This window comes from Kogia breviceps, chromosome 13 (assembly GCF_026419965.1).
Source record: "Kogia breviceps isolate mKogBre1 chromosome 13, mKogBre1 haplotype 1, whole genome shotgun sequence".
NCBI classification, from domain to species: domain Eukaryota; kingdom Metazoa; phylum Chordata; class Mammalia; order Artiodactyla; family Physeteridae; genus Kogia; species Kogia breviceps.
Genome location: NC_081322.1, coordinates 1,836,842 through 1,860,386, shown reverse-complemented (window position 1 = coordinate 1,860,386; position 23,545 = coordinate 1,836,842). Strand labels below are relative to the sequence as shown.

The 23,545-nt window shown below is 37.0% G+C and overlaps 2 protein-coding genes across 13 annotated transcripts in view; one reads left to right on the top strand and one right to left on the bottom strand.

Annotated features, from left to right (window-relative positions):
- LOC131768113 (COP9 signalosome complex subunit 8-like) overlaps positions 1-23,545 on the top strand; it is a 312,045-nt gene that overhangs the window by 269,265 nt on the left and 19,235 nt on the right. For all 6 annotated transcript variants that reach the window (XR_010836166.1, XR_010836163.1, XR_010836160.1 and 3 more), the window contains one exon: positions 20,237-20,429. The gene's annotated coding sequence lies outside the window, so the exon portion shown is untranslated. The remainder of the gene's footprint in view (positions 1-20,236; positions 20,430-23,545) is intronic.
- IBTK (inhibitor of Bruton tyrosine kinase) overlaps positions 10,569-23,545 on the bottom strand; it is a 98,704-nt gene continuing 85,727 nt past the window's right edge. For 5 of the 7 annotated variants that reach the window (XR_010836156.1, XM_059083740.2, XM_059083742.2 and 2 more), the window contains 3 exons: positions 13,180-13,251; positions 12,644-12,776; positions 10,569-11,867 (listed from right to left, as the gene is read on the bottom strand). Coding sequence is in view for 5 of the 7 variants with exons in the window: in XM_059083740.2 (XP_058939723.1) it covers positions 11,736-11,867; positions 12,644-12,776; positions 13,180-13,251 (337 nt within the window). In the remaining 2 variants the exon portion in view is untranslated. Of the gene's footprint in view, positions 11,868-12,643; positions 12,777-13,179; positions 13,252-23,545 lie in introns of those variants that run through there. The other 2 variants (XM_059083744.2, XR_010836157.1) reach the window with 2 other exon arrangements.

Below are 23,545 nucleotides of genomic sequence, written 5' to 3'. Positions count from 1 at the left end.
AGACTCTGAGGCTCAAGTCAAATACAAAATTAAAACCAGGTTTAAACATGCTTAATTTTAATAGAAATCAATGTGAAGCCTTCATAAATTTTAACTGACTTTAACTTCCTGCTTTGTATTTTTCTTTACTGATAGTCCATATAGGAAGACCCAGCAATTGATATGATTATTAGAAGAGGGTTTATTCAAATCTGCTGTCTGCTGCTGTAACTATATGGCATATATTGGTAACTTATCAGAATCCACAATTTACCTCTTTTCATACATCATAATCGGATTCAGAAGTTTAGTATTACTTTAACAAATCTGAAGTGTACTCAGGAATGGGAACAAGATTTTATCTGTGTAGATAATCTACATGTTCGTTACATTCCACCATAGATTTTACCTTAAAATACCTAATGCAGTTACAGTACATCACAGTGAAGACAGATACTTTATATTTATACTTGTACATTTTCTGAAACTGGGGCTGATTTTATGAAGGAAACTTGGCTTAATAATTAGAACTTTCATGTTAACCAAGTTTGGGGCACTTATATTATACAGTCTCAAATTTTAAGATTAAACACAATTTCAATCAGTATTTATACTGAGCAAAAATTATGTCTGGTGCTCTTTTCTATAAAGCCATCAATCTACTTACTACATTTCTGAGCTTATAGTTAACTTTACAATCTTTAAATAATTATATAAGTAACATACACTTGCAGAGCTTAGAAGTCAAACCTGGCTAAAGAGACTTGTGCCAAAAGTGGGCCCTGACCCCAGCTCAGAGGCATCATTTTCGGCTCTTCTGTTCTTTTTTTAATTCAATTTACTTTTAAAACCACTTACTATGTAAAAAGCTGCACGTTTTTAATGTATACAACTTGATGAGTTTGGGAATAAGAACACACCATGAAAGCATCACCACCGTCAAGGCTGTTGACAAATCCATCCCCTCCCAGTTTCCTCCCACCCCCTTTAACAGTAGACTTTTGCATGCGTGTGGTAACAACACATGGTCTGCAAGTATACAGTCATACTGTCAGCTACAGGCACTGCGCTGGAGATATCTCCAGTACATTTTTTTTTCCGGTACTTATTTTTGCAAGGTCAGTTAGTTCTGGCCCCTTCCAGTCAACTGGGGAAGGAGCACACACACAGACACAAAAGTGAGGCCGCGCTTTGTGGGCTGCAACATGGCAGTGATCAGTAGAACCGGTGATGAGCCAGTGAGATGCTGGCCTGGGGTCAGCCTGACATTGAGATGGCTTGGGCCATGAGCAAGCAGCATGCTGAAGTTTATTACAAGCCAGTTGACCTACAATACCTGAAACGCACCAAAGTGGATAACCAAATCTACTCTGAGTTCTGGGGAAATTTTGAGAAGCTCAGGATAGATGTTTTGGACCCAGAAGAGCTCAAATCAGAACCAGCTGAAAAAGGAAAATAGTTAAAGAACAAGGGTTTTATGTAGTTATAATAAACTAATAAAAGTGGAGGCCATTCTACTAGAAGTTTCATGGGACCCACACTCATTCTGTCTTCCTACAGTGTGGCGCAGTCTTAGAGATATCTCCTGATTTGATCAAAAGTGAACTTTGTGTTTGCTTCTTGCTTTTCTTGTTATTTAGAGGTGATTTTTCAAGAGAAAGCTGAAGATGTCTTTTCTCTATCCTAAAAGTAGAAATCCTAGTGCACGCTAAATTGTGCTTCCAAAGTCTCTGTAAGTAAAAAAAAAAAAAAAAAAGTTAAATCTTAAATCACTTTTTTTTCATCATCTCATGTGCAGATGAAGGGATTGGAGATTCCCTTAATATTTTTAGCCGAATCTTAAAAGGTACAAAATATTTGCCATCTATTTCAAATGCCATCTGTTTTAAAAGGAGCATATTTATAGGATTTTATTTTTTAGGAGCTCCAAATATAAACTAAATTAAGCTCCATAGCTAAATACACATTTTAAGCATTTGGAAAATTATGTACATTATAAATTCATATTCACAACCACTTAACAATGTATCCAGTTCTTCATTTTCTATGCAAATTAATTCCAAACTTAATTATACCACGTATGGAATCAAAAAGACTATATGCACATAATTAAATATATAAAAGATAGGTGAAGGGAGACTATAAAACAGAAGACCTGATTACTTGAGAAGTCACGGTCTGTCTTGAATATTTGAAATTGAGTTTGGCCCTATAATTTTTCCCACACAGTCTTAACTTGGGCCATTTAATTTTTATTTTCAAACAAAGACTGGTGCTAGAAATTTTTTTATTGAGGTATAACTGACATAAACATTTTATTAGTTTCAAGTGTACCACAGAATGATTCAGTATTCATATATACTGTGAAATGATCACCACAATAAACCTAGTTAATATCCGTCACCATATATAATCACAAAAATTTTGTTTAACAGTGCTGTACATAACACCCCATGACTTACTTATTTTATAACAGGAAGTTAGTACCTTTTGAATCCCTTCACCCATTTTGCTCACCCCTCACCTCCTAACTCTGGCAAAACCACCAATCTGCTCTCTGTCTCCATGAGCTTGGTTTTTTCTTATTTTCTGTTTTTCCTAGATTACACATAGTAAGATCATACAGTACTTGTCTTTCCTGTCTGACTTACTTCACTTAGTATAATGCCCTCAAGGTCCATCCATGTTGTTGCAAATAGCAAGATTTCCTTCTTTTTATGGAATAATATTCCACTGTGTGTGTGTGTGTGTATCACATCTTCTTTATCCATTCATCCATCAGTGGACACTTAGGTTGTTTCCATATCTTCACTATTGTAAATAATGCTGCAATTAGCATGGGGCTGCATATATCTTTTTTTTTTTTTTTTTTTTCTGCGGTACGCGGGCCTCTCACTGTTGTGGCCTCTCCCGTTGCGGAGCACAGGCTCCGGACGCGCAGGCTCAGCGGCCATGGCTCACTGGGCCCAGCTGCTCCACGGCATGTGGCATCCTCCCGGACCGGGGCACGAACCCGTGTCCCCTGCATCGGCAGGCGGACTCTCAACCACTGTGCCACCAGGGAAGCCCTGCATATATCTTTTTGAGTTAGTATTTTTATTTTCTTCAGATAAATACCCAGAAGTGGAGTTGCTGGATCATATGGTAGTTCTATTTTTAATTTTTTGAGGAACCTCCATACTGTTTTCCATAGTGGCTGCACCAATTTCATTTATACCAACAGTGCACAAGGGTTCCTGTCTCCACATTCTCACCAAAACGTGTTATTTCTTGTTTATTTGATAATAGCCATTCTAACAGGTGTGGGATATCTCATTATGGTCTTGACTTGCATTTCCCTGATGATTAGTGATGTTTTCATGGCCATCTCTATGTAGTCTTTGGAAAAATGTCTCTTCAGGTCCTCTGCCCATTTTTAAATCAATTTTTGTTGTTTTTTTTGTTTTCTGCTACTGAGTTGTATGAGTTCTTTTTACGTTTTGGATTATCCCCTTATCAGAAATGTAAGTTGGAAATACTTTCTCCAATTTAATAGGTTGCCTTTCCATTTTGTTGATGGTTTACTTTGCTGTGCAGAAGCTTTTTAGTTTGATGTAGTCCCACTTCTTTGTTTTTGCTTTTGTTGCCTTTGCTCTTGGTGACAAATCCAAAAAACCATCGCCAAAACTGGTCAAGGAGCTTACCCCCCCTTTTCCTCCCTAGTTTTATGGTTTCAGGTATTTCATTCAAATCTAATCCATTTTAATTTTTTATGATTTAAGACAGTAGTCATTTCATTCTTTTCCCTGTGGCTGTCCAGTTTTCCCAACACTGTTTATTGAAGACACTGTCCCTTCCCCATTGTATAATCTTGGCTCCTTTGTCATAAATTAATTGGCCATATGTGTGTGGGTTTCTGTTCTGTTCCATTGATCTATATGTCTATTTTTATGCCAGTACCATTCTGGTTTGATTACTGTAGGTTTAAAATCAGGAAGTGTGATGCCTCCAACTTTGTTCTTTCTCAATATTTCTTTGGCTATTTGAGTTCTTTGTGGTTCCATACAAATTTTAGGTTTGTTCTATTTTTGTGAAAAATGCCATGGGAATTTTGATAGGAATTGCATTGAATCCATGGATTGCTTTGAGTAGTGTGAACGTTTTAACAATATTAATTCTTCCAATCCATGTGCAGAGTATCTTCCAATTTACTTGTGTCTTCTTCAGTTTCTTTCATCAGTATTTTATAGTTTTAATAGTTCTTTCACCTCCTTGGTTATATTTATCCCAAAGTATTTTATTCCTTTTGATGCCATTATAAAAGGGATTTCCTTAATTCCTCTTTCTCATAGTTCTTTATTGATGTATAGATTCACAACAGATTTTTATGTTAATTTGTATACTGCAACTGTACTGAATTCATGTATGCTAACAATTTTTTGGTGGAGTCTTTAGGGTTTTCTGTAAATAATGTGTTACCTGCAAGTAGTGAAGTTTTACTTTTTTCCTTTCCAATTTGAGGGCTTCCAATGCTGTGCTGAATAAAAGTGGTGAGAGTTTGCATCCTTGTTTCGTTCCTGATCTTGGAGGAAAAGCTTTTAGCTTTTCACCATTGAGTATGATGTTGGCTCTGAGCTTGTCATATGTGGCCTTTATTCCCTCTAAGTCGACTTTGTTAAGAATCATCACAAATGAATGTTGGATTTTGTCAAAGGCTTTTTCTCCATCTCTTGAGATGATATGGTTTTTATCCTTCATTTTGATTTATAGATGTTGAATCACCCTTGCATCCCTGAAGTAAATTCCACTTCATCATGGTGTATTATCCTTTTAATGTGTTGTTGAATTCAGTTTGATAATATTTTGTTGAGGATTTTTGTGTTTATGTTCATCAGAGATATTGGCCTGTAGTTTTTTGGTGTGGCATCTTTGCCTCGTTTTAGTATCAGAGTAACGTGGCATGCATCAGAATCACCTGGAGGCCTTGCTAAAACATTGATTGTGGGGATCCACTCTACACATTTTGGATTCCATACAACTGGAGTGAAGCCCGATAATTTGTGTTTCTCTGAAGTTCCCAGTGATGTTCGTTGCTAATGTGGAGACCAAACTGAGAACCACTGATCAATGATTATCCTGTTTCTTCCCTGCAGTTTAGGAGAAACAGATAGTACTTCTCTCCTTTCCCACAAGTTGTACTTTGTACTCTTGATTCCCTCTTCGTCCCCGTTCTGCAATTGTTTACTCTATTCCCAGCACCTCCAATCTCTTTCTCTATGCATCGACGTCTCACCTTCTGCTTTCTTGATGCACAGAATTCCATTTTTAAAACACAAAACAAGTGACCATCTATCATTTCTGTATCTCATGCATCTACCTGTTCACTGTCAAGTTTCTAAATGAAATATCCTTGAATCAAAACCTCTACATTCTCTTACTTTTCTCCATTACTCGGATCATCTCTAATCAGTTAGAGTCCTAGCAGGAAACAGACAGTCCTCTCAACTTGGGTAAATTACTGAAGGACTCTTTATAATGTGGGCAGGATATAGGGAAACTAAAATGAATACTTCAGTAATCTGGGCTAGAAATAATGGGACATCTTTTGCCATTCCTAGAACTGAATGGGTGAAGGGAAACAATGTGGAGAGAAAAGTGCTGTGTGGAGAGTGAGCTACCTGATAGGAGCCTGTGAGACATGTGGCCCACAGCAACACCATGGAGGTAAAGGGCAAAAAAAAAAAAAACAGCTTTATCTTTCCTCCCGTCAATATGCCAGTATTCTGCTAGTGTTCCAAATTGGCTAATATAACCAGAAGCCAGAGGTTGCCTAACCCTGGCTGGTAAATAAGCTGACTGGTAAAGTCCTAGAGTTCAACTCCACAAGACATAGTAGAGGGGAGAAGAACAGAGAATGGATCTGAGGTGCAAATAGAATATATCCAGCACAGTCCACTCCTTTTGTTCTTCAGCATCTATTCCTGTCCTTTATTTAGGCAACAAATTTATGTCCACAACATAGGAAACAGTCCTGTAAGCTACCACTTCGTAAGAGGATGATGTCAATTCAGTCATACTCTTCTCATGAATACAATGGAACTTTCATATGTTAGATGATAAGACATGTCTCAAATTTAAAGGACTGAAACAATAAAAAAATATTCCAAATTTAACAAAATTAAATTAGAAATCAACAAAAGGATATTGGGGGAAATTCATAAATATTTTGAAATTAAACAATATACTTTTTAAATAATCCATGGTTCAAAGAAGAAATCAAGAGGAAATTAGAAAGTATTTTGAACTGAATGAAAATGAAAACACAACATATAAAAATTTATGTAATGGGGCTTCCCTGGTGGCGCAGTGGTTGAGAGTCCGCCTGCCGATGCAGGGGATGCGGGTTCGTGCCCCACCCAGTCCAGGAAGATGCCACATGCCATGGAGCGGCTGGGCCCGTGAGCCATGGGCGCTGAGCCTGTGCGTCCGGAGCCTGTGCTCCACAACGGGAGAGGCCACAACAGTGAGAAGCCCATGTACCGCAAAAAAAAAAAAAAAAAAAAAAAAAATTTATGTAATGCAGCTAAAGCAGTGCTTACCAGAAAATTTACAGCTTTAAATGCCTATGTTTTGGAAAGAAGAAAGACCTTAAATCAATAATCTAAGCTTACACAGCTAGAAAAAGAACAGCAAATTAAAGCTAAAGCAAGCAGGAAAAAAGGAAATAATAAAGATCAGGGCTGAAACAAGGGGGACGCAGGCAAAATAGGGAAAGATCAAAAGGATCCACAACGTTGGTTCTTTGAACAGAACAATAAAACTGATATGATCAAAGAAAAAAAGAGAAATGGACTACCAAAATCAAAAATGAAAGTGGGGACCTCACCACCAACTCTACACAAATTAAAAGGATAAGAAGTAAATGCTATGAACAACTTTATTGCCAACCAATGAGACAATTTAGATGAACTGGAAAAATTCCTAGACACACAAATTACTGAAACTGACTCAAGAAGACAGAAAATCTCAATAGACTTACATATAACATGTAAAGAGAAAGAAACTGAATTAATAATTTAAAACCTTTCCACAAAGGAAAGTCCATAACCAGATGGCTTCACTGGTTCATTCTATCAAATATTTAAATAATACCCATCATTTATCAACATCCAGAACACAGAGGAAAAGGGACTACCTCTTAAATCACTCCATGAGGCCATTATTAAACTAATTCTAAAGCTAGAAAAAGAGAGCAAAAGAAAAACCACAGACCAATATCATGAATCATAGAAACAGAAATCCTCCATGAAATACTAGTGAATCCAGCACCTCTTTCCAAGAGGCTGTTAATGGTCCATGCTTGACTTACTGGTAAATCACTGAAGTAAAACTTTTTGTCTTGTGTTACAGTTCAAGATTTTGAAGATTTAAATACACACAAAAAAGAAAGAAGTGCCTCGCCTATGCCTTCAAACTCTAATAGTAAAAGACAAACAGAAAAACAAAAATAATGGCAGAATTTGACAAGTTCCCTAAAAGATATAAAGTGTTAAGAGGAAATTGGAACATAATTGACCCATGTATACTAACACTTTATTTTGGTTTACTTTTGAGGAGGTATGAGAAGGAAAAAAAGAAAAAGTTTATAAGGAAAATAAAATTGGGGTTGCCTTTATCATGGATGGGTAGAATTTCAATAGGTGAAGAGAAAGAAAACTTTAGGTAGAGATCTACATGAGCAAAGCTTGAAGCCTATTTGGGAGAAACATCAGGTCAGGTTTGGCTCCACCACTATGTGTAGAGATTAAAAAAAAAGAAAAAGACAAAGAAATCACTGGAAGCCCAAGCTGAGGAAATATGAACTTAAAGTGTAGAGGGAGTGACTTAAGTTTTCAGAGCAGGAAGATATGCTTTAGGGGTATTAGTCTGAGAGTTAAATAATTTAATGCCTTCGACCAGGAAACAGAGAATGGGGTGGCAGTTAAGGGACTCAACAATTAAGGGACTCAAGCAGTTAAGTGGACCACTTTTTCGACCTTGCAGGAGTTGGCGAGGTCAAAACTATTTTCATAATATGTTACCTGCCTTTTTCAATCTCAGTCTTTCAAGTTTCCAGACACTAAGACATTTGTTTTCACAAGAGAATAAATGTGGAAGCAGATATGAGAATGTAGGAGTCCTCTATTAAACCAGCCAGTAAAGGCCTAAACCTGAAATACTGAGTTACATATTTTCATATATTTTCTTCAAATTTTGTTTTGTAAGAGTTACATTTTCGTTAAAAATTTTATTTATGTTAGTATGTGTTGGCTTATGATTTTTAAATGAACTAAATTTTAAAGTTCTAATTTGCAATACATTATATATAATAGATATGTTATGAATATAAACAAAAGCTCTTTGGAGTCCTCAATAATTTTAATCTGTATAAAGGGATCCTGACACCAGAAGTTTGAGAACTTTCAGAAAAACTTCAGGACCTAAAACAGTAGTAGTAATGTGAATGAAATGAAAAAAATTAGAAAAAAGATATTGCAGAGACAGAACTGACAGGCGTTGGACAATAAATGTGGGGACAGAATGGGGAGAGAGACAAAGAAACCAAAAGTTTAGCCTTAATGACTTAGGAGAATCACAGACTAAGAGATAAGGAAATAAAAAAAGATCAGAGAGTTTGGGAAAGGCAAGAATTCAGTTTTGACACAAACAGCCAAGCAGCCAAGTAGAGACATACAAGAAAATGAAATATATATAGGGTCTAAAATATAGTTTGATGGTCATGTGTGTAGGAAAGACCAGGTTGTTTTGGCATCGTACATGATTGAACATCACCTCAAGCAAAAAAGATATACATCAACATTACCATGAATATCTTGGATGACTCTCCCCAATTCCCTGGTGGGAGGTTGCTGCAGTTTCTTCTGAAAATAGCTCTTAAATTGATAATTCTGGAAGCTTCTGGATTGTATGTATTTTTACTAAGTGCTTTTTAATATTTTCTTAGTCTTGGCTAAATTGCTACAGATAATTAGTAATTTCTCAGAGGCAGTTTGGTGTAGTTGTAGGTGGATCAGACGGAAAAGACAAGATTTCATTCTCATTACCCACTTTCTCTGGAGTTCATGCTCTTCAATTTATATAATAAAGTGAATACACAGGGTTAATCTACAAGGTTTCTTCAGATCTAAAATTTTATGAATCAGGACTTCCCTGGTGGTACAGTCCTGATTCATAAGAATCCGCCTGCCAACGCAGGGAACATGGGTTCAATCCCTGGTCTGGGAAAATCCCACACGCGGCAGAGCAACTAGGCCCGTGCGCCACAACTACTGAGCCTGCGCTCCAGAGCCCACGAGCCACGACTACTGAGCCCACGTGCCACAACTACTAAAGCCTGTGCTCCATAACAAGAGAAGCCCGTGCACCACAATGAACAGTAGCCCCCACTCGCCGCAACGAGAGAAAGCCGGCGCACAGCAACGCAGACCCAACGCAGCCAAAAAAAATAAAGTTTTATGAATCAGCTAATCAACCCCCTTATCATGAACTAAAAACTACAACCCAGCCTCCAAAAGAGTATAGACCCAACCAAGATATTAACTAGCAATACCTTTCTCAACTGACTATCTGTTGTTGTTCCTCTATAAAGATTGTCTACAATGTATTTTAAAAGCCACCTCTTTAGACTTCACGAGAAGTCCTGAATCCTAGTATTTCGTCAACAAATAGGACTTTACCTGACTGGTCTTGATTTTGCCAGTTTTAAGCATATGCCGCTCTGACGCCTCTACCCCCAATCCCAATTCCCCATCAACCGACACCTTTCTAGGCTAAGGAGCCCTGTGGCTGCTCTGGTCAAAATCTTAAAAACCTCGTCATCCCACTGGTCCCTGAAATTGCCCATTTCTAGAGTCTTAAGACTTTCTTCAAGTCATGGGATTACAGGTGAGTTAACTATTGGAGGCAGAATAACGTTAAGGAAAAAACCCATCACTTTCCTGGGCTTTTTGGTCACAGCGTATCAGGTTGCTATCTTCGTGTAGTTTATAGCAGTGCTTATTACCTTTCATTTTACTAGCAGAAGAACTTTTTTCTCCCAAATGAAGTTTTATATAATACCCCACTATATAAAGCAGGTCGTAAAGTGCAATTGCTCTGCATGAGGTGTGTGAAGACCTAAAACCCCACAGACTTGGGTCAGCCCTGGTCCCTCCTCCTTCATATCCCACTCACCAGAGGCCCCGAAGGCCCTTAGGGTGCTCCCCCGGCAGCATGGAGTACACCATGAAAATCATCACTTTGTGGCATCTGTAAAGATGCCAAGAAGCATGGAAGAATCAGAGGTGCAAATGAAATAAATCAGTTACTTCAGAAACTCTCTTTACAGCAACATCCATAAAACATTATAAAATTCATTGTTTCTCAATTTACTCAAACGTACAGGTGCATTTTAGGAAAACTGCCCTTTTTTAAGTAAGTAGTGAAGGAATGGATACAGCATCAACTTCAACAAATACTGGCTACAATATATGATATTAGGAGGAATCATTAGTAATTTCTCCCGTAATAGATGTTCAGTGTAGTATATCAAACACACAGTAACAGTGAAATGGATCAAGATTATTTTTTATTGCACATTTGCTTACAAGTTTGCTGCTTTGGGTGGAGCTAAAGCTCAAGTGTTGAGTTAATTTCAGCCGTATTTTCGTCAACCTAATTATAGCGGTGATTTGCCTGTATGTTCCCCTTGGCTTATTATTTCTCAGAAACATTAACCTTCCCAATCTGTCTAGGTGCTGGAGCACAGATTTAACATTGTTTTTTAAAAAATTTAACTACTCAAAATCAACCCAAACAGCATACTGTAAAGAAAACAATGTTTATGTCTATTCATATAACCCAGGCTCAGAGAATTTCTGATTATGTAACATTGTAAAGGTAACTGTAAACCAACCTTCTTCCAAACTATTCAATTCTTATATGTATAATTAAGCATTTATTTTAGAAAATTTTAACACTTTCAGAAATGGATTCTGTCACAATAAGGCTTTTATAAGGTCTCCTCTCCCCATCCAAAAACTATCCCCACAATGACTCCAAATATTATAAGAAACTATTATCTCAGACTAAGCTGCTCAGAATAGTATTATTTCCTTTCCACCATACTCCACAGTTCAATGCAAAATGGAGAATGTGCTGTTGAAACCGAAATAAAATGGCATTCAAGCAGCTCAAGCTTTAAAAATCAGGCCAGACCGTTCAAAGCCTGATGAAAAAGACACAAGAATGGAGGCATAACTACTACAGCAAACACAAAATTTTGGCCATTAGGGATCAAAAGTAATGGCTGGCGCTCCTATTAAGCTCATCAATGTCACACTAAAAAAAAAAAAAAAAAAAAGATATTTGGCAAAAATCTAAATTATTTATCCCAAATTCTCAAACAGAAAGTTATTTTTAATGCATCACTCTTAAATTTTACACTTCACTCACGTTTTCCTTTCAAGACTATTCAGAAGAAATAGTTCTATTTAAACTTAACCTAATAAAGTTTTTCCTCTCACACATTTTTACACAAAAGGTTACTAAAATCGCAATTCTGAGGGATTTCTTTTTAATCATACAAACAGTATATGCTTAAAGTTCAGTAAAGAAATTAAATCCTTTCTTATTCTATCTAGAATGATCTGTTACTGAATTTGTAAGAACTCTTTTTCCATAGCATTTATTTATAACAATCACAACTGATGAAAACTGTATCTCAACTCCATGGTGAACTAGCATCCATGCTTATTCCACATAGGTACTGCCAGTGGTCCCTGCGGCGTCCTTTCAACAACGACAAACTCATCAGGGTCGCCAACTGCTTCATAGAAAGCCCATAACTCTTGTATCGCACGCTCCTCAATCTGAAAGGAGGAAGGAAAAAGGAGAAGTTGCTTTACTCCCTCAGTTATACACTGAGCGGGATTCTACTAGCTTTCCAATCTCCTTCTGTGGAACTACCACTTTCTATGCATACCAGACAGTGGAATAGGTATCCTGCTGTCTCCTTCGAAAGGAGAAGGGTTGAGGCCTGAGTAAGAATAATCAGATACCCAGCTTCCCTTGATTTTAATCTACAGCAAGGAAAAAGAAACTGAAGGTAGCCGTTGGAATCCATTCATTCCAGTTGCTCATCCTGTGAGATACTTTCTGTTGTTGTACACGTCTAGTTCTTTAAGCTCTTTAGGACAACTGTGAGTCTATCTGTTTCCTAAGGCTGGCTCTCTGGTTTTCAGCTATGTCTGTGGAATCTCAGTGTCTCTCAAATAAGTTCTCTTCTCCTTCAGTTAGCCTGACTAGGTCGTCAGTGGCTTACGACCTAAGAGCTCTTACCGATACAGAAGCCAGGTGTCCGTAGAGCTGGATAATATGCCAAGTTCTCTGCTGGTCACCTTCAAATACTAAAACAGCCCAAAGCATCACCAGTGCTAAAAATACTAGCTTTAGCACAGTTTATCTGTTGTAAATTAATTATCCTGAATGGCTTCAGTTAATACTTGCCGAATGCTTCAGTTCTGTTTTACATTGCACTCACGTTTTAATGTGATAAATACATGTACCTCTGCAACCAAAGAGAATTTTCTTAAGACCTAAGGATGGAATGTAGCAGAGTTCTTACCCAAATAAGCAGGTTATTTACCTGAATCAAAGCCAAGGGTTTTTCTCGACTTCTGATAAGAGCTGCTTCCTGCTGTAGCTCTTCTTCTACAATAGATGCAAAAGTGACCGGGGCCAGCGCGGAAGAAGCAGGCAACGAAGAACATAGCCAGGGACTGAAAGAACAGGAATTATGAGTTTTCATTCATCTTGCCAAATTTTTGCACACAAAATCTCCTCTGAAATAACTCTTTAACAGTTACATTTTTTCCTTGTGACCTATAAGGGGACCTGGAAGCTTTTGCATTCAACTTACAGAATGACAAAGTGACAAGCAGAAACAAGGAGAACTAATATTTTATTTGGATTGGTGCTGTAGAGAAAACTTTGGAAACACCAAAAAGTGGAATGGAGCAAAGCTATATAACTAAACAGAAAAGTGACTCAAACTGTGGAGCAGAAAGTATTCAGATAATACATTCTACTCGATATCATACTATTCCCAATTTCTTAATATTCTCTCTCAGTGCTAAAAAGCAGTCTAGCTGTGAGGTCCCAAAGCTAATCAATTAACCTTACTTGGGATTATCTAGAAGTGGTACATCTGAAATATGGTTGCTTTCTGGTCCTGGGGAACCATGAGTAGAACATCTGCAAAACAACAGAAACTGAAGATTAAAGCTTCTAGTTCCATTAGTAAAATCGCTTATTAGTAGAAATACAGAGGAGGAATTTCAAGGCCCTGACTCAGAAGACAAATTAATATATGCAATCAGACTTACCTTTAAAATTGTAAGTAAACAACAACAAAAAAATCTGTACATAGTTATAAAATCTTGTGTATAAAATACCGTGGGGAAAAATCTTGCAAAAAATGGTCTGTTTTTCAGAAACAGAGACACAGATGTAGAAAACAAACTTACGGTTACCAGGGGGGAAATGGGGTGGCAGAGGAATAAATTGGGAGATTGGGATTGACATATACACACTACTATATATAAAATAGATAATTAATAAGGACCTACTGTGTAGCACAGGGAACTCTACTCAGTACTCTGTAATGGCCTATATGGGAAAAGAATCTAAGAAAGAGTGGATATACGTATATGTATAACTGATTCACTTTGCTGTACACCTGAAACTAACACAACACTGTAAATCAACTATACTCCCCCCCCCCCACAAAAAGGTCTGTTTTTTCTAATAATATTCATATAGCCAATTTACTGTAATCAAACATGTTAGGAAATACAACTTTGTGAAGAATGTTTTATATTGGTAACATTTATGAATAAGTGACAAATTAGCACTGAGTTTCAAAATATGCAGAAACAAGATAATTAGCAGCAAATTTTGTGACTATAATATATAGTCTAAATTTTGTGAGCAAGAAAAATACAGTAAATACTCTGATACTCTAGGGATTATAGATAGGACAGAATTTTTTTTTTATTGAAGTAATTACTGCTGTACAGCAAAGTCATTCAGTTATACACATTTGTACACACACACACACATTCCTTTTTTAAAAATATTCTTTTCCATTATGGTTTATCATAGGACATTGAATATAGTTCCCTGTGCTATACTGTAGGAGCTTGTTGTTTATCCATTCCATATACAATAGTTTCCATCTGCTAAAACCAACCTCCCACTCCATCCTTTCCCCAGCCCCCTCCCCCTCGGCAACCACCAGTCTGTTCTCTATGTCAGTGATCCTGCTTCTTAGATAGGTTCATTTGTGTCATATTTTAGAGTCCACATATAAATGATATCATATGGTATTTGTCTTGTTCTGGCTGACTTCACTTGGTATGATCATCTCTAGGTCCATCCATGTTGCTGCAAATGGCATTATTTCCTTCTTTTTTATGGCTGAGTAATAGTCCATTATTTATATATTCCACATCTTTATCCTTTCATCTGTCGATGGACATTTAGGTTGCTTCCATGTCTTGGCCATTGTGAACAGTAGTACCGCTATGAAACTAGGGGTGCATGTATCTTTCTGAATTGTAGTTTTTTTCCAGATATATGCCCAGGAGTGGGATTGCTGGATCATATGTAATTCTATTTTTAGTTTTCTGAGGAACCTCCATACTGTTTTCCACAGTGGCTGCACCAGTTTACATTCCTGCGCAGTGTAGTAGGCTCCCTTTTTTTCCACATCCTCTCCAGCATTTATCTGTAGACCTTTTAATGATGGCCATTCTGACTGGTGTAAGGTGGTATCTCATTGTAGTTTTAGTTTGCATTTCTCTAATAATTAGCAATGTTGAGCATCTTTTCATGTACCTATTGGCCATCTGTATGTCTTTTTTGGAGAAATGTCTATTTAGGTCTTCTGCCCATTTTTGGATGGGGTCGTTTTGTTGTTGAGTTGTATGAGCTGTTTGTATATTTGGGAAATTAAGCCCTGTCAGTCTCATAGTTCGCAAATATTTTTTCCCACTCTGGAGGCTGTCTTTTTTTTTTTTTAATGGTTTCCTGTGCTGTGCAAAAGCTTGTAAGTTTAATTAGGTCCCATTTGTTTGTTTTTGTTTTTATTTCTGTTGCCCTGGGAGACGGACCTAAGAAAACACTGGTACATTTATGTCAGAGAATGTTTTGCCTATGTTCTCTTCTAGGAGGTTTTATTGTCATGTCTTATATTTAAGTCTTTAAGCCATTTTGAGTTTGTTTTTGTGTCTGGTGAGAAGGTGTGTTCTAACTTCATGAGTTACGTGTGGCTGATAGGACAGAAACTTCAGACACAATCTGCCTTCCAAGAACTCACAAACTAGACCAGGAAACAACATATAAAATGACGTAATACAACAGAAAAGAATTTAAGAAAACAAACTTAAAGGTCTTCTGACTGACTATAAGGACTGTAAAAACCACGGAGAAGACAATAAAAGGGCTACAGAATGAGGAGGGGTAAGAAGCATTCCTATAAGGAGAAAAATTAACAAAGGAACTACAGAGTGTGGCCTAAATGTGGAATTTTATGTTTAGAAAGATACCTAGAAATTACTTAAGATTAATCCAACGCCCTCTTTTCAGCACTAAGCCAATTTAGGTCTAGCTGGGTTTAACAACAGAAAGTCAAACAGCAAGTGAACAAACAGGGCCTAAAATACTGACTTCCTGATTCATTTATGCACATTTATTGGGTTTGTTTCAGCACTATGGTACTGAAAATCAGGCTGATTAAGACTCAGTCCCCTCCACTAAAAAAAACTCTGGTAAAAGAGATTTTAAAAGGTATTTAAGAATGATAAAGCAATGGGAGAGTATATAATTAATATTTATACCAATATGTATCAAGTACTATGGATTCACAGGAGAAATTAACAATATGGAGGAGGGTATAAACTGTTGGCTTCACTGAGGAAATGACATGAAAGCTGAGAGGAGTGGCACTGAGATAGGGTTTTGGTCATACAAATACATGGAACAGTAAAATATTTTGTTGGCTTAAGTAAAGGTAGGTTGTTCTCTTCAATAAACTGAATGATTGGATTAAGAGATTAGGAGGGAAATAAAGTTAAAATGAAATAGTAGGGTCAGAGTACAAATACAGTAAGAACTAAAATGTTTAAGCCTGATGTGTGAGTGGGCAAACAAATTTGCTGCGAGTATTTTCATATACATTATCTCATTTAATCTTTGTGATACTCTGTGAAGAAAGCATGCATTACTTCCGTTATACTGATTAGGAAACAATTACTCAAAGAATATTCGATAATTTGCCTGACTCGCAAATTGGGAAAATGGTAAGGACAGAACTCAAATCCAGGCCTTTTTCACTCAGAATACAGTGTATTTTCCATACACTGTAGTGTAAAATACAGTCCATTAAAAATGTCTTCTCACTCTTTAAGGAGTGGTTCAAATATCACCTTTTCTCTTTTTAGAGCACTTCTACTGTTCTAAAACTTCACAGACATCTGTCTTAACTGCTAGACTAGTCTCTCAAGGTACGGACTCTGTTTCTTTCATCTTTGTATCAGTGTCCAGCAAAACACCCGGAACATAGTTCGTAAAAAAAAAAAAAAAAAAAGTAATTAGAAAATAAATAACTGAAGCAGAAAGCCAAAGGATTTTAAATATGGGACAGAATAAAAGCAGAGTTTTTCTTTTTTAAATTCCTTATTCTTTTGAATTACTAATAACTTCTTCCTTCCAGATGTGGGTACTGAAATACAAAATGAAATGAAAATGGGTACTTATTAGGTTCTTAGTTTTAATGACGTTCTATGACTTGAATCCTGCCAGATACCTGACCTATGACATCCAAAAAACTAAGAAAAGTCTCCAGGATGAAGTAAAGACTTCCAGCCAGAGGAATAATGAAGCCAAGGAGATGAACTAGAAAGCTCTTGGGATAAATCTGTTAGATGATGAGAATCTAAACTAAAATGACTCTAAAATAAGAGGGAAAATTCCTCGTTCTAATGGAATAGATTAAGTACCTCGGGCAGGCTAAATGCAAACCCCTTGGTTAAGCTCCCTGAAAGGTCCGTAAGTCAGTCAAGGCTGGAGATTAGAGGCCTTCTAGGACAATAATAAATTGTAACATAGTGTAACAAAACAGATAATGACTAAACTGGTGCTCAAAAATCATCCTGGTGTCTAGGGATCAGCTCAAGTGTTTTGACACGTTCAAAGAAATGCAAAAATCATGTAGAACCAATTATTTTTTAACTGTTAAGTAAGAAGCAGCAACTATAAGCCCCATCTTCGAAAATGATCTGACTGGCAAACAGAACTGAATATAAGGACTAAATAGCTTGTATAGGCCTTGTTAAATGAAAGCCAAACAATCAGAGCTTAAGTATAACAACTTTACCTATGTAACATTCTGTAATTCATAAAGTACTTTCATATGATAGGCATTACTGTTCTCGTTTCAGAAAGGTTCACAGAGGGCTGCTGTAAGCATTAGACTTAAATCTGTTTCATAAGATGTTAGAATTCTTTCCATTAATGATTTTCCTATGGATAATCTCATTAATTATAAATTTACTTAAACAGCGATAAGTCTGTCAAAATTTCATCTTACAATGAAGCAAAATTGCTAAATAAAACAGAGCTATGACTAAACAGATATAAAAACAGTATAAGCTTTCCAACAATAAATAACAGCATTATTAAGCCTTAGGTATTTGCAACACAAACAGACATACCATAGACATCCCAATAGATAATCCATATAAAATTGAGCCTTCTGAGAATAAAACCAACATAAAAGGGCTGGCTAAAATCTTTCAAAGACTTTTGTTCAATCTTGCCAAATTTAGACCTCAAGAGAAAAACTAAATTACTTTTGGCTCACATAGTTGACTACTTTTAAGAAGAATTTTGTATTATCCCAGTTACAAAGATTTTATATAAAATTAGAGCTGATATAATGATTTTGTCTCACACATAGTTTTTCTTACTAATTAGAAACGCAAGATCACATTTCCTGCCTAGAATTACATAAGGAGGTACTTAAGTGAAAGGAAAATGAAAGAAAACACATTGAAATGAAAACACAGAAGTAACAACAAACAAACAGAAACTGCATTAATCCTTCTTTTCACATCAATAAGTAACAACACTGCCATTCTTCTAGTTCCCTAGCCTGGGGGGGGGGGATATCACATTTCCTACAATTAAAACAAGAATTTATTATTTGTGGGATTTCCTGGGATGAGCCCTCCCCCTCCCTGCCATCCCTAAAGAATAAGCATTCTTGTCTTCCTGCTTTAATTCCCACCATTTCCTCTGTTTATACTGCCCTTTCTCCTCCTCTCTTCTTTTAAAAATCCCATCCTATGTTCAAAAGCTAGTAGCAATGAAATGGATCAATATTTTTCTAACACTATTCATATGGCCATAAATATAACGATCGAATATTTGCACTGAATAGGAAGTGTTTATGAACTTAATACTCAAGCCTTTCCTCCTAGAAGTTTTTCCAGACAACTCTAGCCCACTGTCCTTTTTCCTTCTCTGGACCATTCATACAGCACCTAGTCAGACGGCACTTAGTCATATATTGCTTTGTGACTTCTTAAACACTGTTATATTATACTGCAATTCTTTTCTTGTTCTGTCAGTTAAATTCCATGTGTGCATAGACTTAACCACCTTGATTTCAAACACATTTATTTAAGGATGCACCTGTGTATTATGCTTTTATATGTACCCAAGAGAGGCCAGCAGAATACTGTACGTATATCAAATGTCCCATAATTTGCTGAGTTAATATTTTACTTTATCTGTTACATTTTATTTCCTTAAAAAAAAGCTCTCCTATGAGAACATATTCTCTATGATGAAATTAAAAATGAAACCCAAGCTGTTTTCTTTCTCAGTGATCAGATGATAACAGCTATTTAAAACATTAACTTCCACTTGCCGAACACTCAAGCTATGGATAGCATATTATCAGATAGCATGATACTATCACACACTCCTTTAACTAAAATTTGCAAAGCAGTCTAACAGCACATACCAGTTTTCACAATTAAGAGCCTGATGTTATAGCACACCCTAGCGGTCAACTATGAAACCACACAGCCTTAAAGTGTTTAAAGTTCCACGACAAATAAAAATATTTATCCAAAGAAAATAAATTTTAAAAAATACATTCAATATTTAAAATGTAAAAATATTACAAAAACAATCTTAACATTCATACATCGAAGGCATACAATATAACTCATTACATTAGAAGTAAATGCTCCTTGAAACAGAGCTACAATTTTGTCTCATTGATCCTTCTCCTCATGCACCTGAGCACCTACCACATGCTATAGGAGACATTCTAATCAATGATGAGCAGAGATCAGTCTTCCTCACTCTCACTGAACATACAGCTAGAAATAGAGACATTAAAATACTTGTATTTGAAAACATTAAACAAAGAATCACACCAATGGTAAGTTTACAGTAGTTCCCCCCTTATCCACAGGAATACATTCCAAGTCCTCTAGTGGATGCCTCAAACTGCAGATAGTACTGAACCCTATACGTACCATGTTTTTTCCTATACATACATACCTATGATAAAGTTTCATTTATAAGTTAGGCACAGTAAGAAAGTTACAATAATACAACAGAACAATTATAACAACATATTGTAATAAGTTATATGAATGTGGTCTCTCGCTCTTTCAAAATATCTTGTACAAATGTAATGCCTTTTCCATCTTAACTAGGAACTTACGCACTGTGGCCGAAACTTCTGCATTCTGAGGTATGATAGCAAAACTGGCATGAATTTCTTTTTCCTTCTTCATAATGTCATGGATAGAAGATTCACTTGTATCATAGATCTTAGCAACCTAAGGAGACAGTTTTTTTCCTCTCCTTATTAGGTCTAGAACTTCCAGTTTTTTCACTTAAAGGAAGCACTTTATGGCTTTTATTAAGTAAAATACAGGTTACCTGACCAAGCACTGTGGTATCCTGACAATCGATCTGATAACTCAGGCGGCTACTAAGTGACTAACGGGCAGGATGCGCTGGACGAAGGGATGATTCTCGTCCCAGGTAAGAGGGAGCAGGACGGCGAGAGAGCTCATCACACTGCTCAAGACAGCATACAGTTTAAAACTTAAAAAATGGTTTATTTCTGGAATTCTCCATTTAATGTTTTCAGACTACAGTTGACAACGGGTAACCGGAACCACGGAAAGGAAAACCGCAGATAAGGGGGACTCCTCTAACTCTGCTAAGTGTGATGAGTGAGAAGCGCTATGAAGACATGTAACAGGAAACTGAGCCAATGAGAGACGCCAGACTTCTTCAAATATGACTGAACAGAGATTGGAGGAGAGTCGCCTATTCAAAGGGTAAGTAAGTGGGAAGAAGTAACTGGTATTCGAGAAACTAACAGAAGGCCAAGGTGGCTACAATACAGAGATCATATTAAAAGATAAAGCTAAAGAGGCTGGCAGGGGGCTAGACTATGTGGGCCTTGAAGGCCATATAAGAACTCAAGCTTTTATCCTACAAGGTTAAGATTTGCATTAAAAAAAAAAAAAAAAAACCACACACACTAGCTCAACATATTGTAGAGGAGGAAAAAAGGCCATGGCAGGACCAGTTAGAAGGCTTACTCAGATGGCCCAGGGGACGGAGCACAGCAGTCGTCTGAGTGAGGGTGACGGCAGCGGAGATGAGGTTTAATACATGGGTCTGAGAAATATTTAAGAGATAAAGCTGTCATGTCCTGCTGAAAGAATGGAAATTGCTGAAGAAAATGGACATGTCGAAGACTTGCAAATGACATTTACCGAGGAAGGGAAATCCAGATAGGCTGGTTTTATGTTTTGTCTGTGTTTTTGTTTGATTTTGGTTTTATGATAAGGCTATGAGGAAACATTGTTTGGTTTTGGACATAAAGTTTAAGGTATTTCTGAACATCCAAATCGGAGGGCGATATCAAGAAGGCAGATGGAGAATTAAGTGTGGAGCTCAGATGACAGAGGTGGACAGGCAGTTTAACTCTGAGTCTTTAGGGTATAGCTGATAACTCAACATAGAAGCTCAGGAAATACTAGCATAGAAAGAATATAAGTGAAATGAGAAGATGACCTATAAGTGAACTTCAAGTAGGACAAGTCATGTGAAAAGTCCCTGGTGTTGGCAATATGGAGGTCACTGCTGAACTGATTAGCCTGAACTGTTTCAGTTTAGTCATGGGATCGGAAGCTAGAATGGATTGAGAAGTGAGCGCGTGCTGACAGCTCTTTTGAGAAATCTGGCTGTGAAGGAAACAGGAAATTGGTAACAATAGGACAATTGCTAGAAAACGTGTGGGGGATGAGTGAGGGATCGATTACCCCACCCATTCCACATGTGAGAGACCTGCGCATATTCAAAACCAGACGGGAAAAATCTGCTTAAAAGGAAAAGGCTGAACATCCATAAGAAAGAGAGAGGGATAATTAATAGTTGAAGCCTCCAGAAGTGGAAAGGGGTTAAGAGCCTTAGATGGGAAGGGTAGCTCTTCTACTGTAAGACGAGCAAGGAAGATAAGAAGAGCACAAATAGAGGCAGATCTGTGCGTCCTGAAGTAGGAAAAATGAAGAAGTTATGTCTCTCTATTGCAAAGCATGGTCTACAGGACAGCACTCGTCATATAACTTATGTTTTTTCCTTCTATCAGAAGACTTCATTTTTCAAAAGATATAATAGGTGTAGGGTCATTATAGAGGATGATAAACAACCAATTAGAATTTTTTTCTAATTAAAAATTTGAATAGAAAAACCTCATGAGATGTGTAAACATGTAATGCTACATTTATGAAATAACTATATATAAAATATACATGTATAGGTGTGTGTATGTGTACAAGGAGCACTCAGATGTACTTTGGACATGGAATGCCAAGGAGCTGATTTGCTTTCATCATTTATAATGACTTATTAAGAAAATCCTAATTGAAATAAATACTAGACAAGACAAAATGAGAAACACTGTTGAGGCTGATGAATTTCCCCTTCATAATGCCTTGTACTCTTTTAATTAATCATTTCTGTAATAAGGTTGCTCTTCCCTTTTGGACTAAGTTCTACATGAGCAGGGGCTACGTTACAGTTCACCACTGTAACTCTAGTGTCTAGTGTAATGTCTGATACAGAGCAGCTGATAAATATTTGTCAACATTAAGACAGCATCTTACCTTGCACCCAATTTGTATTTATGAGCCTATCAAAAGAGCCTTAATATTCTCACTTTATCATAAGTAATCATTATGTAAAAAGGTTTATCTGTTTCGTATGTTTAAGATTTTTATTTTAAAATAGCATTACACTGCTAAAAAGTATTTGAAAAGTGAGGGAAATAGACCAGATGACTTCTTCAGGTCCTTTCTCATCTCTGATTTTCTGTACTGTAAGTAAGTGGATCAGGAACTTTGGTTGTAAATGTACATAGGAAAGCCAGTCACAAAATCAAAAATAAAACTATGTTTAAACAGTTCATCTAAACCAGCCATTTCCAATGTTCTTGGAAGACTCTGACAGTTCCTCAGGAGCTGCTTACAGGACAGATAGATAGGTAAGGTGGGGTTAAATTAGTTTGATTCCCAGACCCCTCTCCTCACTTCAATCAGAGAAATTTATATTACCCGTTTGATAAAATAACTGGACATGAGATTTGATTTTTAAAAAGGGTTTAGGGAGGAAAAAAAGAGGTTTGACAGTGAAAAATTATCATTATGAAAAAGAAAATTATTAATCTGGTCACAACTAACATTTTTAATCACATTTTTGTAATTAAACACTCCAGGGAGTATATTATTTGGGAGATGTCATATTAGCAGAAATAGGAAAAAAAAAAAACACGCCATTTAGTTAACCAACTTGAAAGATAGGCCAATGTAGGAAGAAAAAACTATCTAATGCCCCAAGAATGTTCGGTTCCCTTTTGAATAATAACTAAAAGAACTTATGGATCATGGTGAAACTGTGTTTGGATTTTCATGGTTTATGTAGGCATTTATAATATGAAACATCTTTGTTAAAGTCCAATTTTTTTTTTTTTTTTTTGGTACGCGGGCCTCTCACTGCTGTGGCCTCTCCCGTTGCGGAGCACAGGCTCCGGACGCGCAGGCGCAGCGGCCATGGCTCACGGGCCCAGCCGCTACGCGGCACGTGGGATCCTCCCGGACCGGGGCACGAACCCGTGTCCCCTGCAACGGCAGGCGGACTCTCAACCACTGCGCCACCTGGGAAACCCAGTCCAATGTATTTTAAAATCAGTATCAAAAATAGCTAGAGAAGATTAATAGCTAGAGAAGATTACGGCTTAAAGATGGCGGAAGAGTAAGACGCAGAGATCTCCTTCCTCCTCACAGAGACATCAGAAATACATCTACACGTGGAACTTCTCCTGTAGAACACCCACCGAACGCTGGCAGAAGACCTCCAAAAAGGCAAGAAACTCCCCACATATCTGGGT